Genomic DNA, 27,272 nt, shown 5'->3' on the forward strand with positions numbered 1-27,272 from the left:
AATTTTAATATATTTCAAAACAAAAATATATTTTAAAAAACAACATTACTACAGTCTCAAATAGACTTATTAAGCTTCATATTCTACACCTTCTTGTTTAATTTATGGTTTGAGAATGCGGTTAGACTGTATTTTTAAATTTTTTTTTATTTTTTTGTTTTAAATTAACACTTTTTAGTATTTTGTAGTTTTTTGATTTAATAATATTAAAAATAAATAAATAAAATAGTATAATATATTTTTAAATAAATAATATTTTTTAAATAATATTCACTGTAATCCCAGCACAACAAAAAGCGTTGCTTTCAACCACCCAATCATTTTCTTGCAAGCAAAAGATCCCACTAAATTGAGTTTCATGTTTAGTTCAATGTTTTTTAGATTTATTGAGTTTGAATCTTAGAATTCATATACAAGGAAGTTTATTTCTCTAAACATATTAATAAATTAATGTGAAAAGTATAATTTTAAAATATATGAGACAAGAATTTGGTTTTAGTTAATGTCCAAACTAATATGTGAATATGAATGATAATTAAAAATAAATAATATAAAAACATTATATAAATTTTAATAATCCAAAGAGAATTTTAACCGTAAAAATTTTTATGTATAGGATTATCTTGCTATGATTATTTTTAAAAAATTTATGTGATATATTTTGTTTTAATTTTTAGTCTTCCTAGTTTTTGTTTTTAAAAAACTAAATTGTTAAAGATTTTCATTAAAATGATTTTGCATTTAATGATTGGTGTATCAATAATTTTTTTTATCCTATACATAGCATTACATCATTAAATTCAACAAAATACAACATAGACATAAGCACTAGCTATTTTACCTACGCTCCACAACAAGTCATAAATTTTTCTTTTAAAAAAAGCCTGGTATGAAGGTTATTTTCTAAAAATAATATAAAGTACAAATAAAAAAATTTATGCAAACTTTCTAATCAAATAAACCGATAATTATTTATATAAAGAAATAAATAAATAAAAAGTTGTTAACAATAACAAAATTAAAATCTGAAAAATTAAAATATGGATATAGACCAAGATTTTTAATAGCGCAATACAGTTCATTTATCCCGCTGTGTTTAATAAATTTATTTATAAAAATTAATTTATAACAGAAATTAACACATACATATAATTTATTAAATAAAATAAATAGAGAAACACTATATGTAAGGCTACACATATTAAAAATATTATAAAAAAATAAAACATTTTTTAGAATACTTTTAATCTATATAAAGTATAATTTATTTTTTTTATAAATGAATCATACTAATCTCATAAAAATAATTAAAGACACTCAATATAAAAAAAAAAAATTGTTATTTCAAAAGGGTTAAATAAGCCAAAAACAATTAAAAATGAAGGGGTATTAATCAAAACATAAATGCAAAAATTATTTTTAAAAATACATATAAAACAAATAGTAATTTAAGAAAAAGAAAATTATATAAAAAAGTAAAAATCAAAGAATGAGCTTATGTGTTGTGGGCATGGTAAACCACTTTGTCCACAATAATGGCGCCTGCAAATGGTTCTCTATTTAAATTTTTTTGAAGTTAACGGAACGTATGACATGTTTTTTGAGCCATTCTTTGCTGAAAAAAAAAAATAGATGACACGCCATTTGTTTCAGTAGACAACGCCTCATCTATAATTGCCTAGAATTTATGTGGTGATTGAAAAATATAAAACTTTTGTTTATTCAACCTAAAAACTTATTTGCAACTTTTTTTTACCTAAAACACTTAGGAAACACTCTTAAAATCTTGTTTAATCAATCCATAACCTTCAAAAACATAAAAAAAAAAAACCCCCAAAACCCATAATCAATCTAAACCCAAAAATCTTCTAGAGCTCATATTTGATTTAGTAGTTGAAATCATTGTCAACTGCAATATTTTCTTTCTAAACTAAAATGAAGCGACCACTCTTTTCTTCTCAACTGAAAAAGATATATATATATATAAAATAAAGTATGATATCAAAATAAAGTATTTAAAAATTCTAAGGATCAATTATTTAATGGCTTAGAAAGGTAGGGAACTAAAATGAACTTTTCAAACCACTTATGTTATCCATGTTTTTCACCTAAACCCTCATTTTTCAATTCAACCCTTATCCCTAAAAAAAATATGTAATTGATCTTAAATTTATGCTAAAAAAGGCTTAATTATGCAAAAAAAAAAAAGTTTAATGATCAAATTAAAAACTCTAAAAAATCTCAATATTAAATTTATAGTCAAATATGAGGTGATGAATAATAAAGTGGATAAAAAAAAAACACCACACACTTTATAATCTTATAACAGATATATAAGTTTTTTATATTATATACCATATCATTTTATAAAATATTTAATTCATCATTATACTTTTTAGATTTCATTTTTTTTATTATAAGTGATTGAATATTTTATATATATTAGATAAACTTGAAAAAAAAATTAATTTATTAATAAATTATTTTTCAAGTTCGTTTTCCATAACTCAACCAAACACTGGAAAGTGTTTTTCAGTTTATTTTCCATAACACTACTAAATATCAAAAAATATTTTCTCGAAATTCACTTTTCAGGAATTCACTTTCCTCGGATTTCATTTTTCAAAAAGAAATAACTTTCCTACAAACAAACGAAGCCTTAACATATCAACTCTAATAATATTTAAATATCATTGACACATGTTTAGAAAGAATACATTTAAAATAACAACTTTCAAAGTTTTTAAATTTTCAAACAAGCTACTAAATAAATCCATTTGTTCTGTTACAATCTTTAATTTAGATAAATTTTAATTTTTATTTCACAAATCCCATATTTTATCAATTTTCTTAGATTCAATTTAGTGGGTGTTTGGTATATATCATGGTGTAAAATGTCTTTTAAAAATATTTGTTTTCAAATTTTTTTGAAATTATTATATTAAAATTATAAAAAATGTTAATTTAATATTTTTTAAAAATAAATATACGTTTTTTTAAATTTACCGTACTCCATCCGAATTCTTCGTCTTATGTCAAGAACTTATTCGAAGATGCTTACCAATGTTAAAAAAAAAAAGGTTTAAATTCGACACACGACTTGACCACACTGGATATTTACCTCGAAGAGACGTACCAAAAAGCTACACGTCCTCATCATAGACGATACTGAACCTCCACGATAACCCAATAAAACCACGCCACATCATCCCCAACCGCGCGTCACCCCGCGCGATCAAAAAATAGATTACGGTTCCCCACTCCAAAAACCAGCACGTGTCCAATTATCACTGGCAAAACCCGTCAACACATTCCCTTACCAGTACAGCCGGTCATTCTCTGTGCTTCAATTCCCGCTAGGTATATAATCAGCTCCTTCCCTGCTCTCCTCTCTCTCTCTCTGATTTTCGGTTTCTGAATTAGCCAAAAAAATTCTGCGTTTCGCTTTATCCAGATTGCCGTTTCAAGGTCAGTAGCAAAGTAATCTTTTGATTTTATTAAGTATTTATTTTCCTGGAAAACAAATTATTATTTGAAGTAAATTTCTTTTTTTGATTTTTTTTTTGTTTTTTGATCTTCTGAGCTAAAAAAAGCAACCTTTTTTTTGTGTCTGTTCTATTTTTTGATCTTTTGATTTTTAAGCGACAATTAAGAGCTTGATTTTGATTAAAGTGAGGATCTTTTTGAGTTCTTGATTTTGAATGTGAGTAATTAAGTCGTGGTTAAGCTTGATTAGTTGTTAATGACATGTAATTAGTGATTATAGGGGTTTTACGTGATAAATTTAAGAGTCTTTTTGGGTTTTAGCTAGGTAGTGTGGTTGTTGTAGCTAAAGCTTAGCTAAAAAAGTTAGGGTTTTCTTGGGGATAATTTAGGAAATTAGGTTTTCTGAGTTGTGGTTGAAGGGGGGTTTAATAAAAGATGATTAAATTTGGTTTTTTTTGGGGCTTAGGTAGTGTTGTAATTGTTACTAAATTTAGCCAAGGATTAGGTTTTCTGTGAGGTAATTAGGGTTTTTTCAGGGATAAGCTGGCTCTTGAAATTGTGGTAATTGAAATTAGTCTTCATTGTTGTTTTCTTTTTGGTGTTCTTCCTTTTTGCTAGTGCTGATGTAGAGTTATATTGTTTGTTTTAGATCCCTACAAGAAATTGTTGAAAGCTGAAACAGATCACAAAAATATTGGGTTCAAATTTGGTTGGTGACGCCCGAATTGTTGATTATATTTTGTGGTTTTTGTGGGTTTTATAATTTTGATCTGGGTTTTGGTTTTATAATTTTATTATTACTGAGGGGTTTAAGGATATTTAGTATTGAAAAAATTGGTCAGGGCTGGCCCTGGAGAGCTACTTAGATTCTGGCCACCAAGGGTCGGTGCCTGGTATGGTACCTTCTCGAGTGGCTGGAGCTTTAGCCCAATCTTCCTCAAGTTCTGGAATTTTCTTCCAAGGGGATGGGCAGTCCCAGGGTTTAGTTAACTCTCGCTTGAGCTCATCATTTGGCAACTCATCAAATTCGATTCCTGGAACCGGGCGACCCAATTTGGGTCCGGTTTCTGGGGACATGAATAATGCGGTTTTGAACAGTGTGGCAAACTCCGGACCGAGTGTTGGGGCGAGTTCTTTGGTGACTGATGCAAATTCAGCGCTTTCTGGAGGTCCTCATTTGCAGAGAAGCGCAAGTATCAATACAGAGTCATATATGCGCTTGCCAGCATCACCTATGTCTTTTTCATCCAATAATATAAGCATTTCAGGCTCGTCAGTTGTTGATGGGTCCTCTGTGGTGCAGCAGGGCAACCATCAGGACCGAAATGTCCAGCAGGTTCTGCAGAATCAGCAGCAACAACACGGTGCTTCAAGTGCTACATCCTTGCCCACATCACAAATTGGGCAAGTTTCACTTCCCATGGGTCCACGAGGCCAGGGATCCTTTCTTCAAGACCATAATAATCTATCGCAAGTGCAAAAGAAGCCAAGATTGGATATCAAGCAGGAAGATATTCTGCAGCAGCAGTTGTTGCAGCAACTGCTGCAAAGGCAGGACTCCATGCAGCTGCCAAACCGAAACCCGCAGCTACAAAACTTGATTCATCAACATAGACTGAGGCAACAGCAGCATCAACTTCTCCAATCTATGCCACCGCTGCAGAGAGCCCAGTTACAGCAGCAGCAGCAGCAACAGCAAATGCATTTGAGGCAGCAAATGCAACAACAGGCCATGCAACCAGCATCTTCCCTAAAGCGTCCCTTTGATGGGGGTATTTGTGCCCGTCGGTTGATGCAATATCTATATCATCAGCGGCAACGGCTTGCTGTAAGTTCTTGCTGTTGTTTAATAACTCTATAGCAGATATCCTTTTCCTTGTTATTAATTTTTGTGGCATTCTGATGTCATACTAAATTCATGCTTTCCCTGGGTAAATATGTATGCTCATATACTTATCGCCCAATATATAAATTCATTTTAATTAAGCAGTTCCTGAAGCACAAATGTGTTTTTAATCTTGTCATGGACTTTTATTATTTTAACAGGAGAACACTATTGCATATTGGCGTAAATTTGTCTCAGAGTACTATTCTCCTCGTGCAAAGAAAAGGTGGTGCTTGTCGTTATATGAGAATGTTGGGCATCATGCACTTGGTGTTTTCCCCCAGGCAGCTATGGTCAGTGTTTTTGTCCTTTTCCTGTTACTGAAGTTTTTCTATTTAACTTTTACTGACAAGTCATTGGACTCCTTACTGATACAAGTGAATAGATTTCTATTATTTTTCCTGATGTTGAGTTTTAGTTTTTCCATTTTCTCCGGTGATTTCATATTTTGGTTAAGAGCAAGCAATAGATTTAGTAGCTTCAGTCATCACTTGTTTATTTATAGACATTATGTTGTCATCACTTGCATGTAACAGTTCTTTTTTTCTTTTTTCAGGAGGCATGGCAGTGTGACCTTTGTGGTTCCAAGTCTGGAAGAGGTTTTGGTAAGGGAATTGTGATGCTTTGTAGTAATGGATGATGTGCCCCAACATTATCACCCCTATACTCTAATTCTTGGAATTTTGTTCATGTAAAAAATGACATTGAAAATTACTGGTTTGATTTTGGAAAGAATGGCATGTTAGTGTGAGATAATTTAGCTTCATAAGTTTACTGAATGCTTTTACTCTGTGCAATCATTTTTGTAATATGAGTATCTTGTGTAAACACTGTCAAACTCTGATCACTATCGGAGTTGACCCTACATGATTTTATGGAAGTCAATACAGTGTAATGTATACATAGATCTATGGGAGACAAGATTAACAAAGCATAATCTCGACTTCAATTTTCTTTTATCGAACTATTGCTTGTCAATTGGAGTGTTGATGCAAACAAATGGTATAATCTCAACTTCAATTTATTTTCACATTCAAATTGAGAATTCATATTCCCATTGGTTATCAAGCATAATTGTTGACATGAAACGAAACAGGCATGGGTTCCAAATCTGGATTGCATGGGGTGAAAAGTCGGGATATGACAGGACTGATAAAAGTTTTTTCCCCCCCCCCTCTCTTTTTATTTTTGTTGCTCTTTTGATGTTTAATGTTTGTTTCTGGTTCAATATTTTGGTTACTCAACTTTTTGGCCCTAATTTTCATCTATAATCATTCTCTTGGTATGTTTTTTGTGCACTTGTATGATATATGCTATCTGCTATGAGGGTCATTCATAAAAAGGAATGGGACATATCTGGGTGCTTTGATTTTCTGGTTAATTTATTTTCCTTGGGCGTTAGCTGAGTTGGGTTGTTCAGGATGAGCCCCAAGTTTAAATTCTCACCGGTGGTTATTTTTTCCTCAGATTTCTTCTGCCTATTTTAAGTTGACTTGTTTAAGAGCTTTGATGGCGGTTTGTTGCGCTCTCCACAGGCCACCTTTTTTAAGGCTATTAAATTCAAATATCTACATTTTAGTAGATGAAAAAAACTATGAACATCATCTAAGAGCCATCTGCAGCTCATTAGCTAAAAAGCTAAAATGTGTGCTTTGGTTCTTTTCTTCATTGTTTTTAGGAATGTTAACATGATAACATGATGATTCCATATTTCTTGCTCGTCATAAAATACTCTTAGGGCTACTATCTAGCTCCTGTTCAACCCTCAACTTAGAAATAACCACTGTAACTTGGAACATCCTTGTGATTCATTTATTCTGGAGATTTAACTCCGAGCTTGTTATGGGTTATTTTTTGCAGAGGCAACTTTTGAAGTACTCCCTAGGCTTAATGAAATCAAGTTTGGAAGTGGTGTCATTGATGAGCTTCTGTTTTTGGACTTGCCACGTGAATTTAGATTGCCTTCTGGATTAATGATGCTGGAGTATGCAAAAGCAGTCCAAGAGAGTGTGTATGAGCAACTTCGTGTTGTTCGTGAGGGTCAGCTTCGTATTATATTCACCCCTGAATTAAAGGTCAATATGAACACTGTTTCTGATACAAGTATTGATAATTTATAAAATTCTTAATAACTGGCTAGTACTTCTATTCATTTTTAGATATTGTCATGGGAATTTTGTGCTCGGCGCCATGAAGAACTTCTTCCACGGAGGGTGGTTGCACCACAGGTACTGTGTTTGAAACATTGTGTTCATTGGAAAGTCCCACTAGCTCTTTGTTTTTCTGGAGTGATGCTTCCTAGAGATGATCCATCACAGTTACCCTAACCAAAGAAAAACATGAGAAAATGAATAGAGAAATAGAGGCTGAAATAGTCATCTCTTTGTTTGGTTGTGAATGCTCTTAATCCAAAGCATTCAAGGATAAGCGCGGTGGATCTTCAATAACACCTGTGAAGTTCTAGATAGCAATTACTGGATTGCACATCATTCGTCACAGTGATGTGAGCCCTCTTCAATTTTGAATGTTGTAGATGCATTTTTAACTTCAACCTAGTGAGTGCTTTTGCAGGTGAATCAGTTGCTCCAGGTTGCACAGAAATGCCAGAGCACTATTGCTGAAAGCGGATCTGATGGGGTTTCTCAACAGGATTTGCAAACAAACAGCAATATGTAAGTAAAATGAGCATTCTCTTAATTCTTTCTTAATACAATTTGGTGCTGCTTATGCAAGCTTTCTGGCTGAAGCTTGTTGACTCATAAAGTTAATACACTCCAATGTTAATGAGTTTAGGTCCACACAGACCCCATCCCTGAGGCTATATTTCCTGAAATAAAAAGCATTTGACATGTTCCTGTTGTTTTGATGGACATAATTATGTTGTTTTGCTAACTCAAGCTCCCCTATTCATATGATACAATGAGTGCTTGAGGTATCTAGTGTTGATACTGGATAAATGAAAGTTGTGGAGAGAGAATTTGGGTGTCCTTGAGCATTTTGGATGAAGTCTCTCAAGATTTGAATCTGTAGACTAGAACTTGCAGCTGAGACTGTTACCTTTCTAGACAGTGGTCCTCATAAATCTTTTATTTTCTAGTGGAGCATTAAACCATATAGCTTTCCTCAGGCATGACATTCACAAAACAGTGTCTCAACTCTTGAATGAGCTTTAAAATTTTAATTGAGGCTTTATCAAATAATATTTGGTTTGCAAAGGAATGGATTATAATTATGGTTAGCCGTTAAATACTGATCCAACATTGATCTTTTATAAAGGGTTCTGACAGCTGGTCGCCAGCTTGCAAAGAGTTTAGAGTTGCAGTCACTGAATGATTTGGGTTTTTCCAAAAGATATGTCCGGTGCCTGCAGGTATAACTTTCACACTTTCTTGGTCTGAATTTCTATACTGATAGAAGAATTACAAATTACTTTGTTTTATGATTTTTACTTCAATGTGTGACAGATATCTGAGGTTGTCAACAGCATGAAGGATCTGATTGATTTCTGTCGGGAGCAGAAAGCTGGACCTATTGGTAAATTCCTTTTGTGGCTGGTGTTATTCCATTTTGTGTGTTCTACCCTATCCTAGAAGGTTTCCTTAGAATAAAATTTTGTTATGCAGTTCAGTGCTTTCTCAAGTTTAATATCTTGTGGTTGAGAAAAATTGGAGTGTTTTGTCTGTTTTGGCTTCTACTTTTCTTTCTTCCTTTATTATTTGCAATGATCTGTGTTGTAATTTTCTTTAGTATGAAAGGCCGTCTAGTGTTGATATATTTGCCTTACCTGCTGCTAGGAATTTTCTTATTAAGATTTTTCTGATGTTTGCATTCAACATGAAGGTCACTACCTCAGATGATTTTATCAGAAACTGGCCCTGTTTGGTTTCATTTCTTTTACACAATCCTTATTATTTTAGTTCTTAGACAGCTAACAATTTTCGGTTCATTTTTGTGCGTTTTGACTATTCTGCTTTGTTTTTCTGTTGCCTGCTAATTTTTGTCATGAGAAAATGTTGTTTCAATCATAGACTGCATAAAGACCTGATGTGAATCCATGTCTGCAGAGGGCTTGAAAAGTTATCCTCGACATGCCACTGCAGCTAAGCTCCAGATGCAGAAAATGCAGGAAATGGAGCAGTTAGCAAGTGCTCAAGGTCTGCCAACTGATAGGAACACCCTCAATAAGCTGATGGCATTACATCCTGGAATAAACAATCATGTCAATAGCAACAATCAAATGGTTGGTCGAGGTGCTTTGAGTGGTTCGGCGCAGGCTGCTTTGGCATTAACAAACTACCAAAACCTGCTCATGAGACAGAACTCGATGAATTCAAACTCCTGCTCACTTCAACAGGAGGCTGCTTCACCATTCAGTAATTCTAATCAGAGTCCATCCTCAAACTTCCAAGGAGGTGCTAATTTCATACCAGGATCCATGCAGAATTTACCTGTGAGTGGCTTTTCAAGTCCACATCCACCTCCCCAGCAGCCCCAGCAGCTGCAGCAGCGCTCATTGAGCTCTAATAGCTTACTCCAACAGAGCCTTCCTCGATCCTCCCATGGCAACCAGACATTGCAACCACAGATGATCCACCAACTGCTGCAGGAAATGTCCAATAACAGTGGGGGAGGAGTCCAACAACATTCCATTTCTCGGCAGAGTGGGAATGGTGGTCTGGCAAGGAACGGACTAGGTTTTGGAAGCAACAGTTTGGCAACGGCACCAACTGCTTCCACTGTGTCAGTAAGTGCAGGAGGACCTGCACCAAGCCAGAGCAACAGTTTTAAAGCTCCTGCAAACAGTGATTCTTCGGCAGCTGGTGGCAACAGTGGGTTTAACCAGAAAGTACCAGATTTGCCTCAGAATCTTCATCTGCAGGACGACATTGTTAGCGATATTGCCCACGAGTTCACTGAAAATGGGTTTTTTAACAGTGACCTTGATGATAACATGGGCTATGGTTGGAAGGCATGACTAACAGAGGTGGACCAGCTATTTGCTCTCAAATGAGCGAGTGTTGGCCATCTGTATTTGTACAGAATATTCAAATATCTGCTTTCTCCCCTACCTCCCAAGCTTTTTCTAATTATGGAATTTGTTGTGGCATCAGGCACTTGCACTTTAGTAGGTACTTAGGCTTTCTCTATTTTTGTTCTTCTTTTGCCTTCTCATCAACTTGTCTTTTTAGGGATTTTTTTAATCAAGTCTTGCAAGTGTAATCTATTGGACAAAAACTGGAACAGGAAATATGATATCTAAATGAGTTCTCCAATATTGTATTGAAGCTTGTCTAGAATGTAATCTATAAGGATTTTGGGCCACATCATCCTTTATGGCTTTTAGCCACTTATCCTGCCTTGGGTGGATTGCCATGTTCTTCCTACTTTGTGCTGAAATGCTCCCAACTCGCTTCAAAATAAGATGCCTATGATTCATTTGTAGAGCATTGGAAAGTGACTGCCTCTTTTAGGGCATGGCTGATGGGATTTGTCACAGAAATCCACATCAATCTTATCCCATCCAAGCTCCTCCTATCTTTACCGGAACCAGATAAATGCTCCCCCCACCTCTCATTTGTTGGGCAGCATCTTGCCCTCTTTCTAGGGTTTGACGCAGCGGCCTGCAACTCACCTTATCCGCCTCGTCAAAAGGATTGGAACCAAAGTGGTGGCACTCCACTAGCTCATTCAGGTTTTGTTTGATTAACGTTCCTTGGTGTTTAAAAATTAAGATTAACGCTAATGACTGACGTGGCAATAAACTGGTGGGCCAACTGGCAAAGCCCTAATCTTCCTAACCAGTAGAATGCCAGTGGATAAGAATGCCAAAGGAGCATAAAGTGACAGAACTATCTTCCAAATCAGTCGGTCGCCACCCGTCCCCGTTGCTATTATGCCCAAACTCGAAGACACAACAGGACCCACTGGGCCTAGATGACCGCCAGTTTAGTGAAATCCCCATGATAACAACCATCTCTCAAGTAAAGAAACCATATATTTCTTCAAAGAGTTTCACTTTCTCTAGTTAAGGATTCTGTCTCTACAATTTATTGTCCTCTGAATCTTTTCACAACGAGATTGCGAGAGAGAAAAGATTGTGGCATTTTATCTGAGTATGTGATCTGTCTCTCCAATTGGTTGATGCTTCTTGTAATGGATTACTTATACTCTGTATTTATTTAGAAGATAATTAGATGCCAATAATACAGGCGAGAGTTTAGCATACAAATCTACAATATTATAATCATCCTTCATTATTGTTTCACAAACAAATGAACATGATCAATCCAAAATCTACATTGATTCACAAGAATACAATATTTGTAGACCCCAAAAAACTAGCCCACCATTTTCATTTTTCAGCTAAAGCTGCCCCCCTAATATATTTCTTTACTACGTAACATCTCAAGACCAATCCTACCTACAAATTAAGATTTAATTTGCCTTAAAATTGCTTCAACTTTTCTCTAAATTCACTAGGACATATGAACACAGAATCTAAGCACACACCACCTTTAGTGTGTGTACAATCAATCTGCATCATGGAAAATTTGAGCTTCATTGGGGTATTTTTGTTGTCAGCAACAAAATCACCAACACGGTAATGCCCCCACTTTCCTTGTTGATGCAAGTAGCATTCTGATGAGGCTTGCTGGCCGTTCGACGTTGAAAGATGAAATCGGACCGGTTTAACACCCCAACCATGAACTTGATCGACATTACAGGCTCGTCGGCCAAATTTTTTCGAGGTTTTTCCCAGTTGGAGCTTGAAGAATAGGCTATAAGTTCCTGCTGGAAATTCAAACTCCAATTCTCCCACTACTTCAAGCCACCATATTTGTTGAAGATACGCAATTGTGTTGAACCTACATGGCAACAATATTTAGTTCTAAATTAGTTCTTGCATTTTTGTAACTTTGAATTAGTTCTTACTATAATAATAATAGTAATATTTTTTTATGGCTGAAAACCCCAAGATTTTGGAAGACATTTTCCCTATTCATTGAAAAAAAATAATAGTGTGTTTTTGGGTTCATCAAATTAGAAACATTGGAAGCTAGATATTTAACGAATTTTATTCAATTCTATATATGGACCGTGATGAAAGATAAGTTTCATGTTTCTAATTATTTTTAGTTTTAAATTATTATTTTCTACTATTTTTGAATTTTTTTAATATATTAATATCAAAAATAAATTTTAAAAAACAAACTCTATTACACCTTTAAACGGTGAAAAGATTACCATCCAAGTTCCATCATTATTTTAGTCATGCACACAAGGCATCCAAAGAGAGTATTTAATTTCTCACAGCAGTCAAGGCAAGAAAACCTTGGCATAAAGTCTTCAATATTATAAATATTTTTCCATCTTGCGAATTAGTACTTGAAAGTCATTATTTTCGTCAACTGGTTGCACTGTTTTCTGGGGATTAATTGTAGAGTTAAGAAATCGCCTGCTACTGGTCAGATCTCAGATGTATGTTTTAATACTATCTCGATCAGGGAAAACTGGGGTCCATTTTTATTGTCTTAAAAAAAATTATAAATTTATATGTTCATAGCTAGATAACCACAAACTTGCACAGACCTCTTTTCACTTGAATTTACTCGATTTTTGATGTAGTAATTTAAATCCAAAATCCCATAAATCTTACTGCTGCGCATCATGAAGCCTTCGATAGATCATGAATCTTACTTGATATATATAGAGAAACTCCAAAAAGAAAAATAAAGAATATATAAATATTTAACCTGGATTCCTCAGATGAAATATGATTCCAATATCTTCGATCATCTATCCCAGTTATCCTTAATGCCTTATAAGAAACAGCTACACAAATCTTGCCACTACTTTTATCCAACCAAACTTGCTGTAGAAAATTAATCATGCGAAGATTTATCATTAAATATTAGACAAGAGATATAGCATATAATTAACTAACTCATTTGCGATCTATTTTATTTCATTTTGAAAAAAATGCAAAAAAGAAAAAAAAAAAAAAAAAAAAAGAGATCAGAGGGATATATAGATATATATACCTTAGTGCCATCTTCAAAGCAATTAGGTTGACACAATCTTGTATAGATCTCTTTCTTGCTCAAACTCTCAGGACTCTGACCTAAAATCTTCTCTACAAGATACTTATAGTTTGATGGAAGCTTTGTTTCCCACACAAAATCAGCCAAAGAAGCACCATGAAAAGTCTTGTTCACCTTGGCTAGTTTGCATATCTCAGGAGGATCCAGGTGCATGAGAATAGAAGCGACACTACTTTCTGGGACATCATCAAGATTAGGTCTTAATGGAGAAGAACCTCCCTCACTTTCCAAGGCCAAACTAGACGAGCCAGCTCCCATAAAGAGAGCGAGAAAATCCAAGAAAAGAAACAAGAAGATACCCTAGATTGATATCAAGAAATCCAAGTGTTTAAAGGTAGAGGAGGAGGTAGTAAGTCATTTGGCTATTTGGAGGAGAGATTGAAGAAAGATGTATAACCTTTTTCTTCATGTGTATGAGAGAGGTATGAATTTGGATTTTAAGAGAGACAGAGAGAGAGAAAGATGGGAGTTGTAGAAGCCTTGCAGGGAGAAAAAGGGATAAAGTAAAATTGAAAAACCTGTTTTTAATTTCTTTTAATTAATTCAAAGGATTAATATATATATATATTAGGGAATAATATGTCATATTATTATCCACACACGGTTTTGTGGCGTTTGGGAAACCAACCAATCCATATATATATATATATATATATATATATATATATATATATACTCACTTATATTTTGAAGTCAATTGGAGAATAATATTGATTTCTATTGGGACTTTACTTTTTGAATTCTTTTTGGGGATAGATATCAAGAGAGGAATGTGTGTGGGGATTGATACAAGTGATAGGTAGATTTAAATTATAAAAAAATTGCAAAAAAAAGAAGAAGAAGGGATAATATAGTGTATAATTAATGGATATTGATGAAGAAAAAAAAATATTGGATTTCTTTTTATGTGAAAGTAGTTAATAAAGATTTCACCACATATTTTTTTAATAATAATTGAGGAATTTTATTGATCGATGCTAATGTCATAAAGCTAAAGACGAACTAGAATAAAAAATAATACACAATTATATATACAAAAAATAAAAAACTAAAACTAATTAATTTTTTTTACCATTAAGTTAGACTTAATCCCTAATTTATTCTTATTATCTTAGTTTTAATTAAAAAAGAATAAATACCATCGGGAAATTCAACTACCATGCTTTCTGCAGCAATAACTTTTTATAAATAATTCAAGATTGTTTTAGCTAATACATGTAAAAGGAAGTTTATTTTTGTTTAATCCAAAAAGGCCCAAATACTTTGTGAAAGATTTTTAGACTAGTTCTCACTTTACAATTAACTAATTAGGGGTTAATTTACACGTATGAAACGAATTAATTATGAATATTCTTACTTTCTTCTTTTTTACATCTGAAAATAATATTATCACTTACAAATATTTTTCATTATCTTTTCATAATTGATGTAATTTTTTTAACTGAACCCTCAAAGAAGATGGTGCTAGCTTGTTTTGTTTTCCGGCGGGTGGCAGTCTTGAGTTGATAATTAATGGAGTAAATTAATGATTAAATCACATTAATTACTTACAATATTCAAAGTAATACTTACCTAACTAGATTTAGTTGCTATATATAGAATTTTCTCCTGAAAACCGTTCCTTTGCAATCCACAAGAAAGAAAGGTCATAGAGCTTTGCACATGGTGCCCACTTGTTTAGTTTGAATGTTCACACACGTTTTTTTTTTCTTCATATAATGTGTACTATCTATGTGCCCTCCAATAATTGCTTGTTAACTTTATTCATGAAAGTTTCAATGATGCATGACAAGGCACAAAAAAATAAAAAAAGTAAAAAATAAGGATTTAATTTCTTTATAATTTTAAATTCGAGTTTTATGATTGCTAATATGATAATAATTAGAAACTTATTAAAAAAAAAACACTCATATTTATTAAAAAAAAAAATAGCATGACCAAGTAATCTTTTTGGTTAATTTCATTAATCTCCCCTAATGGTTTAGGTGCATTACTATAGCAGTCCCAAAGGTTTGTTTTTAATTTATTTAAAACTCTAAGAATTTCAATCACCCATCTCTAAAACAATTCTAATGCAACATTTTTTAATTTTCATAAAAATAAAACAAGGTTTCTTTTTTTTTTTTTTTAGATTTACACATTATCTTTACTTGGGGAGGCTCACTATGGTTTGCTCTTTCAATGTGGTCCAACATTTCCAGCCTAGAGGCTAGCACCATTTCTTATCAAAATTCTATTTTCCCATGCATGGCAAGCTCTTTTCACACTAGAGGCTAGCACATAAATTAAAGTGAATGCTTTGTTGACTAACTATTTAATTAATCGAAAGTTCACAGCACACGAAATAAATTTTTTTTTTTTTTTTGTAACCCGGGGTGTCCGGGCCAGCTTACGCTCACCACGACTATTCCCCGGGCCCACTGAACATCCTGCAAGCCCAGTAGGCAGGTAAGGCACCGCGGGGGTGACAGGCTGGTACTCTTGAGGATCGAACCCAGGACCTTCGCAAAGACAAGCTTTGCTGTTGACCAATGGGCTAGACTTTTGTTTCCTAAAGATGGTGACTTGTTGGTCCAATGGTCCTTCATGCTCTGCCTTCTTCTTTCCATGGGAATCATCAACTGGGATGAAATCAAATAATTACAAAGATTAAACTAGCTTAAGTTCGTCATTTCTAAATTGAGAAACTTTCTCTTGAAAGTCGAAGAAAAATTATGTTATTCACTGATGTGTGGTTATTTTTTAAAATATTTTTTATTTAAAAAATATACTAATAATATTTTTTAATTCTTAAATATTATTTTTAGATCTACACATCAAAATGATTTAAAAATATAAAAAATTAATTAAAAAAAATTAAAAATTTTTAAAAAATATTTTTAAAACATAACACCAAATACACAATTATGTTTGTGAAGCACTTTTGAACCCTTGATCAGACGTGGGGCTGGCTCAATACAAGCCATTCATTGAATTCATACACATATGGAACACCTGTGTGTAGGACAAAAAGAGAGACAGATGAGTCATTGAGGTTAATATATTTGTTGGGATTGATACTTCCTGGCTAGAGTCCTAGACAGATGATGTTCCAACGACCCTCTATCTTTGGCGGGTCCAATAAAAATTACATATCAAAAGGATTGAATATGACAAGTAATATTGATGATTTATGTTTTATTAATTCATCACGTTTCTATCAATTCTTATTAATAAAAAAAACAAATAGTGTTGAACAACAAGTTTCAAGAAATTAAATTGATAATTAAATAAAAATATTAAAACATGTGGGCTGTATATTATGAACCTGATACTGTTCAAACAAACAAACATTGTGTATTTTGAATGATTAGATCCTAATTCAAGGCTAATTAATTTGGATTTTTTAGGCAAATTTGCATTTAGAAAAATATGGACTGAAATTAAAAAGACACTAAATCATGGATGACGTGCTAAAGATTATATGAAATATACACTTAGATACTTAAACTTTAAAAATAATACAAATTATATAATTTAGGTTCCTTAAAATTTAAACAAAATCATTTTTGGTATAGGAGTTTATTTGTATTATTTTTCAATCTCTTGTTAGAAAGAGAAAAGTTGTTGGATTCCAACAATAAAAATAAATAAATCTAACTCGATTTAATTTTGTGTTTTTAACATGTTTTTAGTATTTTGATTGATATATTAGCTTATGAGTATTCCATTGAAATTAATGATGTGTTTTTAAATTGAAATGGTTTGAAAATTAGATTTTTTTAAATAAAAAAAACACTACCCCGCATAATCAAGTTACAAGTATTAAAAGTAATATTGTTTTTTAACCAATTCATATTATTTTTTATAAATTATACGAGGTTAGATTGATTATTTTATTTTTAATTGTATATTAAAATTAATAATTTAATTCTAAAATAAAAAAAAATATAATTCCTATTACTAAAGAGTATTTTGATTTCATTTTATATATTTCTTTTAAATATATCAAATCAACGTGTCCTTAAAATTACTAAATAGAATATAATCTCAATCAATACTTCAAATAGACTAAAAAAAAAATTTATGATTAAAAAAAACATAAAAAGATTTTCTACATCTAAAGTCCTAGCTTAGTTGGTGAAATCTACCTTAGTATATGATTATGTTTTTTTGGTGGGTCCAATAAAGATTCCATTTCAAAAGGATCGAAAATGACAAGTAATATTGATGATAGTGTTTTGTTGATCATCACTTTTCTATCAATGCTTATAAATAATAATAATAATAATAAAAAAACAAATAGGGTTGAACAAGAAGTTTCAATAAATCAAAATGATAATTATAGGCCAATTGGTGTGAGGGTCCCAATTGATAAATCACATGGTTAATTTGTACCGCATGCTTGTCCATCAACTCTAGTTCCACAGCAATTGAAACTTATTTTTATCTGATATCCTTTTTTTTTTTTCCTGAATTTAATTTCAAAAAAATTATGAAAAAAAGTAATTAAATATTGTAATAAGTCCAATCTCTAAATTTAGAAAATCATTTATATATATATATATATATATATTCAAGCTAATAAATTAATGATATTTAGTTTAACTGGTTTGGCGTTTATTTTTTTTTAAATAAGATTTTGAGTTTGAGTTTTATGAGTAAAATATATTATTATTATTAGGAGAACTTTCAGGATAAGAAAGATGATTGCACGACTTGGGAGGATTAATCATTTCTCTTGGACCAGTTTGTCAAAAACAAATAAAAGAATAAAAAAAAAAATTCTGGTGCTGGCTGACTGGTCTAACCATAAATGTTGACTTGATTAAGGCTTAGGCCAAACTAGGTTTTCAGAGCACTGTGTATAGGATCCAAGGTTGATTGTTCTAACCATGAACGAAACCTAATCTATACGTATAGTCAAACCTAATCATTAAAAATTAAAAAAAAAAAAAAAACTTATGATTTTTTTTTTGAATTTTATCAATTATAATTTTCGGTTATAAAGTGACCCGTTGGTTCAATTGATGGCCTAGTGCCCTTGTTAGGCCAAGCCTTAAACCAAATTTAACAATCCTATTATTAATCTATGCTGGGAAAAGACAAGAATATAACCAAATTCACATGTCACAATTCTCAATTCTTTTCTCTCTTTGTTCACTTAAAAATATGGTCAACCATTTAACAAAAATAAAAATGTTAAATAAACACACAACATAATAAATTTTTATTTGAAAAATCTCGATGTGGAAAAAATCAACAGGAATATAATCTACTCAAACTCTTCCTCCAAGTCAAATAACAGGATCATAAAGTTCTTTCATAGTCTAGATAGAGGATATATATTAAATCACCAAATTCATGATCATAAGGATGGATTCCATAAAATAAAAAATAAAAACAAATAGGGCTAAATCTCCCTAATTAGGTGTTTTGAAAATACTCAAATATAAAAGTTTCTCAATGATCAATACTATCTAAGCTTAAGAGCTCATTACCATGCATAACATATCAAAAAATTATTTTAATTAGAAAACAAATCATTGTCGGATTAAGGCATAAAAATGAAGAACATATTTTTTCTTCACCCCTTTATTTTTCGGCCATAAGCTCTTCCTCTCTAACGCATGCAGAGCGAATGATAAAAAAAAAATTTATAATTGAAAACTATTAAAGACTAAGAACATCATAAATATAGAAAAACTCTCAAATACTTAATTTTATTTTTTTAGGTCTTCTTTTGTCAAAAAGCTATTTCAACCTTTTATATAGAAAAAAACTAGAGAAACCCTAATAATACTTAATAGAAAAAAAATTGGGGAAAAATATCCCCTTCAAATAGAAAAAAAAAAAAAAAACTAGAAAAGTATCATAATAAAGAATAGGAAAATAAAATAGAAAGAAATAAAATTAACTAAGAAAAATATCTATTTTCCTAAAAAAACTGCTATAACATTAGTCTTTCTAGGTTGAAAAGAACTTGTCCTCGAGTTTAGTCTTTAGTTAAAAATTATTCTCCATCAAAAACATCTTTTTATGTGTGAGTCATTTTAATATGAGTTCCTAACACCTTTATATCAACCACTTTATCATGGATCTCTAACACAACACTTTTAAACATGCAACTTTATTGTGGATCTCTAACACAATAACTTTGTATGGGTCGTCGTATCAAGGATCCCACCATTAAGAATTTGAATGATAACAATTGATATGAACAAAAACAACACATTAGTTTTTTAATGTCTTTTTCTCAAAGGGAAACCTCTTCATCTTCTTCTATACAATTATGTCCTGTTATGCAACTTTTTTGAGCCATGGTTGTTTTGCCACATATAACAAAGCAAAATAATCATCAAAGACCATTGGATTTTAATACCAATTGATACAATTGACGCAAATGATAAGAGGTTTGTTATAAATCAACATTGCCAAGCAAGAATAAATAACTTAACCTTGTTATCTTTCAGTCATTTCTTAATGCAATCCCCATGATATTGGTGCGCACAGGGCAAAGTGACCAAGCGACCCCCCCTCTCGTATTCCATTTTACATATCAAACACCTAGATGCAGGCATGAAAGAAGAATTAAAGAGGGTAATAACATAATCATAATTTAGAAGCTATTTTTTGGGAAGGTTGTGGGTATTTATATCAATGTGTTTGACATTGCATTTTGAAAGTGTTTCTGAAAAAATTTAAATTTTTTTTATTTTTTTTATTTTAAATTAATATGTTTTTGATTTTTTAGATTATATAAACATTTATGAATTGTGTTTGGTTAGCTTGCTAGGAAATGGATAATGGATAAATTTTCTAGGACAAATTAATACTAAAGAAAAAAAAAAAGTTAGAAATACAAAGGTGAAGACTAAATTAATAATTCTATTTCCAAGATAATTTTAGAATGAATTAATATCATTTTAAAACCGGAAGGACAGGAGAACATGTCCTCTTTATTCCAAATATTCTTGTCTCTTTTTTTTTTTTTTTTTTTTTTTTTTTTTGAGACAATAACCAAATCTTATCTTGATGACATTGCCATGGTCTTTTATTTGCAAACGTGTGTATGTGTGGGCCCCTGCTTATCACTCGCACATAAATGTGTGCTGAATAGAACTTATAATTGAAGAGAATGATACTCTGCATCTCCTGAATTGCTTCTTGTGCTTGATGGACTGCACTTGTGAACAGGCAATCTAGAGATTGCTTCCCTTGACAGACCTTTGCTTACACTACCCATGGATTCTTCGAATCGATGCATTTCCTGAACAAATTAGCAGAATGTTCATATTATAAAGATCCCAGCAAGAACTTGTGAGTTTGATGATAAGACAAATGCCAAGAATTCTCGAGCATCGATACATGTGGAAGACCGACCATTTCACTTTGATTTTTGTATCATTTGAAGCCACAAATTGCCAAGTTTTGACCAAAATCCCAAAAGAATGCAGAGTTTACTCTGGTTTCTTATTGAAAACTTAAATGCAATAAACAACGTAAAATATTGTAATGTAATGTGGAAAAGCTTGTTTGATGGAGCATACAGCTAGAATTTCAAAGAAAAAAAGAAGAAAAACTAACGGAGTCTGCTAAAACAAGTCAGCTCATAAATTTTACAAAAGCATGCAGTGCCCGTTCGAAAGCCTACCTCATATGACATATTATCTAAATCAACTTCTCCGCCATCCCGTGTTTGAACATTAGTCACCTGATCGGAAAGAGTAAGAAAATATAAAAATTAAACTCAGTAACAAACACACAGCACTTGAAGAAAAATAGAAGAACAAAGAGAAAAGAGGAATGAGTTCATTATCTTACTCGAATAGAAGCTCCTCCACGATTAGCAGAACCTCCACGATTAGCAGAACCTCCATGATTAGCAGAAGTTCCTCCAAGATTACCCTCCCATGCAGAATCTGTAGAAATTCACTATTTTGGTCATATAAATAAGGATAAACCTAATTAGGACTGGAAGTGGTCCAGTTGTTCAAGTCGTTCCAATATCAAGCCTAGCAAACTTTAGAGACCACAAGCTAGATGAATATGCCTTTTCAACTAGCAACCTTTAGAAATTTGACTCAAGTGAGTTCATTATAACAACCAGTTGAATCCATCACCAGGTCAAATCAAGAAGTTTATACAGATAATAGTTTGAAACAGTGAGACTTCTGTCAGTCAATTGCTTGTCTGGGGTGCAGGAAGAAAATAACATATTGCAAGTCCAGGCCCTTGGCCAGCACCCAGTTCCATTCCATTCACATTCTGTAATTTTCAATTTGCATAACTTTGATTTTCTATTTGTTTATATTGAGCCTATGGAGTAATCTCCATGACTGTAACTAGCTGCATCGTAAATAGCAGACACATTTTTGTAGATTTTAAACCTCACAGCATGAGCTTTGTGAGTATTTAGCAAGCAGACTATGGAGCGAGAAACAAAATCTAGGACTTGCGAAGAGTTATCCAAGAAGCTTAACCATTAACTAAATATGATTCAATTAAAGGTTCAAAATTTTTACCTCTTTTACTTCCAAAGGCTCCATCATATAAGGCCATAATCCCCACTCTATCCTCCATCTGCTGCAGTTCTCTAGCTATAGCTGCATCATCAGCTACATCTGAGTTGTAACTCTGATGCAGTTCTCTAGCTATAGCTTCATCATCTTCCTAATACGAACCATAACTTCCATGCCATGGTTGTCCCATCATCGCTCCTGAGAACTGCCCCTAGTTATTCCTTGTATAGATAAATGGCTCTAATTATGTTAATTTTAGCAGTTTGTATTCACTAATACAGAAAAAAAGGAGGTCAAATATACTATAGTCACCATAAGGACCATGGATCCTAAAGGGCTTTCAAGTTTCAACTTCTAAACATGGTGTCGAGGATGCTAGATGGCTGCTTGTCACAGCATTTTTTCCCTACCTTTAGATTAAGGATATTATGTAAGGCTTAAAGTGAAGGTTTTTCTATTTCATTCAAAGGGATCCGCAATAAATTGCACGAGTCCTATTAAAATTCTTAAGCAGGTCCAACTCAATGCCAAGAACTAAGAACATTGACAGTTGCTTGTTATGCTGTGTGGTCACAGTGGAAAGCTCCGATGAGGCATCAAGAGTCACTGTTTCCATATAATCATCACCTTTGTTCTATAAGAGTCCCTAAAATTTTGTATCCTATTCAATTTTTCTGTTAAACCAGATGAGTATAGCCAGTAAAATAGCACGGTGCTGTGAGCTCTGCTCTTGAAGATGTCTAGTCCACAAAATATAGTACTAGCCTGCCCAGATTATTTGAAAGCTATGAACTCTTTTCATGAAGGTCAGCATCCAATCTTATCCAACCCATCCCGAACAGAATATGGTAAAAAAAGTTTGGTTCTAATTTTATAATGATTTTTTGATTATCTTGAGATGTTAAGCATCTGTAAGCTCCACAACAAAATCTTTGGCATTCCTAGTGGTGCACCAAGTACTGTAGATTTAAGATTATAGAGTTAGGAACAAAACTTTGCCCATAGTTAACCATAAATGGTAAGCAATTACAAGATAAAGATTAAATAAAAGTTGGTGGTTTTCACTAGCTGTACTCCCTGAGTCTTCACCATATATTGACATCTCCTGTAGTTGTCTAGCCATAACTTCATTATCCGGCCATGAACCTCCAGCCGCTTGCCGTGAGTGCTGTCCCTGGTTTCTGCTTTCGTAAGAACCACGATAATAGGATGCAATATTGCCATCGTCTTCGTATGATTCATACTGGGAGTATGTGCCCTGCATCATTGTTAGCCAAAGAAGAAAAAACACTTAAGTCACAATCATCAAGAACACAACTGCCCACATAATTAAGCTAAAGGAAATGTTAAACTAAGAATCTGATGTCAATAGTGCCGAGAAGAGTCTGAACTGCGGTCAGTATCAGCTAAAAACCGTTCAAAAAGTCTGGATTCAAGTGAATCCCAATAATTTGAATCGTTTCCATATTGATTTCCCTTCATGATTAACACACAACAGATTGGAAGTAATCTTATTTTACTCCACAAGATTGATAGTGTGTTTGGGAGTGTGATTGTTGTTGCTTTTCAAATTAAGTGTTTTTTACTTGAAAAAACATGTCAATAATTTTTTTTATTTTTCAAAAATTATTTTTAAGATCAGCATATCAAAATGATTTGAAAACATTAAAAATATATTAATTTAAAGTAAAATAAAAAAAATTTCAATATCATCAAAAGTGTGGTTGTTCTCCTTTATTTTTATTTTTTTTATAATTAAAATTATAATTTCAGCAAGCTAATAGCTCAACTAATAATAATTAAACGGTAAAGTGTCAAAGAATCATTTCAACATAATAGCTTAAGCTATTAAATGAAGTCTCAAGAAATGATTTATATTATTCTTCAACACACTATCTCAAGTGAAAACTCTTTAATCTTGAAACTTACACAGGTCCACATTACTTTGTGCTTATTTTTTTATCATATAAATAAGGATAATGAAATTCAAACTCGTGACTGCTTGGTCATCAAAACTCTGATATGATGTCATAGAATTATCTCAACTTAATAGTTTAAACTGTTAAATAAAGTATTAGGATATAATTTATATTATTTCCTAACATTAAAAAAACAATTAAATAAAAACATTCTTAATTTGAACCCTATTTGCATTTTGCAATTCACGTATAAACATCAAGTGGGATCTCGAGTTGAAGAAAAAATAAATTAGCATCATTTAAGTGTCTACTGGGTATCTCCAGATGTATATATATATATATAATGCAACATTCAATGAATGCTACAGCCAAATTATGCAATTTGTCGCCGTCCAAGAAATTGGATGCTCATATATATATGAGCATCATCCAATTTCTTGGACGGCGACAAATTGCATTATGATTATTGTTTCTTGTTTGATTTTGTTTTAAATATTAATTCAGGTGAATGCATGTAGGATCACCAAATTCATTGGAGATCAGGGAGAGACTTTGACAATGGCATCTCAAGCCCCTTAAATTTATTCCAAAAAATCCAGAAACTGGTCCATCAATTATTAAAACATTCATTGGGGGCAAAGAAAAATGATTCAAAAACAATAATAAAAAAGAAAGAGAGATATATCCTAGTTATATCTTTTCCAGAACAAGGTATTATAATTCCTCCAATGGAGCTTCCAGCATGCTTGGCTGGTTACGGGTTCAAATCACATTTGTAAACAGTACAGAACACAATGTTTTAGGCAAGTTTCCTTTGAATGCCCGGTATGGCTCGTAACAAAGAGCGTATCAGGAATGCATCGGCTTTGAAAATGAAAGGTAACATAGGAGATTTAATCCATCTAGTTTCATTTCGTGATGGTCTGGAATCTGAGGAGGATAGGAATAAGTCGGGGAAAAGATCCGAAACATTCCTGAGGCTTATGCCAGGAAAAGAAGAGGAGTTCACTGAAAGGATTAATGCATCAGACAGTGATAAGATCGGTTTCATCCTATTGGATCGAGCGAGCTGCAATGTTACTCCAGAGATTCAGCATCCCAAAGCTCATTGAAGATGGAATCATAGATAATGAAGGTCAGTTCTTTCTCTCACCAATTTCTGTTTGTCGACCTGCTGTGATGTTCTATCCAGTTTTACTATCAGTAACACTTAATGGAACTTTTTGGTTCCGTGAAGGTGATTAATGCAAAGATAGCTAGCTTGCTAGCTAGGTTCAATACAAGAAGTATGAACAAATAATGGTTTCATTATAGATATCGGAGCTAGCTAAGTGTTTTGGATTGTGGTAGTTTTTGTGGTTGTAGTTTGAAAAAAATTATTTTGTAAAAAACATTTTTAGTTGAAGTTGGTTTAGTAAAATATATGTTTGGTTAAAATTATGGTTGAAATTGAGGTTGAACAAAAAGTAGTTTCATGTGTTTGATTAAGAATACTTTTCAAATTAAGATTATAAAATAACTAAAAAAACATATATTAATATTAATAGTTTTCAATTGAAATATTATAGATTTAATTACTGTTATTATATCATGAAATAAATAATACTTTATATAAAGTATTTTTTTATTGTTCCATTAAACTATTTACAATTCCATCACGTATGAAATTCATGCGACAAGGACTACAGTTTCCATGGCTTCCTGGGCGTGCAATAATATCAGGTACAATATCATCAGGAGTAAAACTGATATTACGATCAAATTTTACAAATGTTATGTTATCATGTAATTTTCTTCTAATGTAATTATGTAATATCATTGAATAATGTTAAATACTATTTTTTCAAATAAAACAAAAAATCTAAGAAATTTTGTTGGATTTTTTAATTTTACTAGTCAGATCCAGTCCAATGCATCTAAGTTTGGGCAGGACCTGGCCTTGCCTATAAATAGTGGAGACGCTCTTCACTGTTCACTTTGCAAAATAGTGGAGACGGAAATGCAGCTGAAGAAAAAGAAGGATAAGGCCAAGGGGAAGAGTAGCTACTCTGCGGGGTTTTCTCCTCTCTGATAGTGGTGCTGTTGTTGTTGACAGTGACTCAAGGCTTTTTTTTGTGGTGATGATAAGGAAGGTAGGCGGCAATGTCTTTTTTTTTTTCCCCTACGTTGGCCTCTGTTAAACCTTTTTTTTTTTGTTTATGTTTCGTCTTCCCAGAATAACCTCTCTGTTTTGGAAAAATTGAGATAGCTGCTGTTTGTAAAATTTAATTTTTTTTGTTTTCGTTAAACCTGAGATGCAATCTCAATTTATGGTGGGTTTTATCAAAACAAAACCATGTATTACTTTAATAGAATATATATTTTTGTGACTCAATCTCCATCTCACACGTGATTGTATTACCAAACAGCCACTAAATCATGAAGATTTGAAATATCGTTCTCTAAATTATAAAAACTTAATCTCGAGGTTGGTGCATTTGTCAAGAGAGTGCTTGAGATTGGTGAATTGATATTTCCTAGTGGAGTCGGTGAAATCTACCATAGCACATGACTATGTTTCAACTACGCCCTATCTTTGATGGGTCCAAGAAAGATTACATTTCAAAAGGATCTAACATAAGAAAAAATATTGATGATTTTTGTTTTGTCGATCCATCACTTTCCTATCAATACTTATTAATAAAAAAGGACAGATTAATAGTGTTGAACAACAAGTTTCAAGAAATTAAATTGATAATTAGAGGCCATTGGTGTTAGGGTCTCAATATCCTCAAACATGAATCACATGGTTTTTGTACCACATGCTTGTCTATCAACTCTAGTATGATGGTTCGAAGATCTTCATTCACTCTCAATAGATTTAGGTAGAATTGCTTCAACCCAGCCTAAATTCCTTGCTGTGAAATATCATCAATTTTGTTTTAAATATTAATTCATATATATGAATTTATATCATCAATTTCATTCGAGAGAGAGAGAGAGACTTTGACAATTAATGGGATCTCAAGCCCCTTAAATTTAAAAACAAAAAAGAAGGGCTCTTCAAACATGGAAGGGCTTCGACGTTCCAGTGTTTTTTTTTTTTTTTTTTATCAATTACTGTTTTTTTTAAAAAAAAAATCAGTCACGTGATTGATTCCATCAAATTTCCAAAGATCATTCCACAAGTGTTATCAATTACATCTGTCCAGGAGATTACCTGTAATTGATACATAAATTATTTCTTTTTTTTGTACCTTTTGAGATTTGCTGACATCATAACTTCTACTTAAAATTAAGCCGGCAGGTATGCCTGGCATTTTTTGAATGAGAATAACCCCCTCAGGTTAATGGCAAGGTCTTCTACTGTTAATGTTTGTTTTTTCTAATTATTGGCAAC

At 32.5% G+C, this 27,272-nt stretch overlaps 2 protein-coding genes across 4 annotated transcripts; one reads left to right on the forward strand and one right to left on the reverse strand.

Annotated features, from left to right (window-relative positions):
* Nucleotides 1–3,319: 3,319 nt before the first annotated feature.
* On the forward strand, nucleotides 3,320–10,644 carry LOC118060546 (probable transcriptional regulator SLK2). Of its 3 annotated transcripts, none has more exons than XM_035073773.2 (10): nucleotides 3,320–3,468; nucleotides 4,136–5,314; nucleotides 5,533–5,664; nucleotides 5,928–5,976; nucleotides 7,232–7,446; nucleotides 7,531–7,599; nucleotides 7,943–8,043; nucleotides 8,648–8,741; nucleotides 8,836–8,905; nucleotides 9,436–10,644. In XM_035073773.2, exons 2-10 carry the CDS (start codon nucleotides 4,382–4,384, stop codon nucleotides 10,344–10,346), a joined length of 2,574 nt encoding a protein of 857 aa, XP_034929664.1. In that variant the 5' UTR covers nucleotides 3,320–3,468; nucleotides 4,136–4,381; the 3' UTR covers nucleotides 10,347–10,644. The 3 variants fall into 3 exon arrangements, with proteins under 3 accessions (XP_034929664.1, XP_034929665.1, XP_034929666.1); XM_035073774.2 differs by having other exon boundaries at nucleotides 3,342–3,468; nucleotides 4,329–5,314; XM_035073775.2 differs by having other exon boundaries at nucleotides 3,372–3,468; nucleotides 4,585–5,314.
* Nucleotides 10,645–11,587: 943 nt separating this feature from the next.
* LOC118060547 (F-box protein PP2-A14) lies at nucleotides 11,588–13,977 on the reverse strand. The gene is made up of 3 exons (XM_035073776.2): nucleotides 13,414–13,977; nucleotides 13,126–13,244; nucleotides 11,588–12,237 (listed from the first exon to the last, which is right to left on the reverse strand). Exons 1-3 carry the CDS (start codon nucleotides 13,729–13,731, stop codon nucleotides 11,817–11,819), a joined length of 858 nt encoding a protein of 285 aa, XP_034929667.1. The 5' UTR covers nucleotides 13,732–13,977; the 3' UTR covers nucleotides 11,588–11,816.
* Between the last annotated feature and the right edge of the window lie 13,295 nt (nucleotides 13,978–27,272).

This window comes from Populus alba, chromosome 12, assembly GCF_005239225.2.
Source record: "Populus alba chromosome 12, ASM523922v2, whole genome shotgun sequence".
Lineage (NCBI taxonomy): Eukaryota > Viridiplantae > Streptophyta > Magnoliopsida > Malpighiales > Salicaceae > Populus > Populus alba.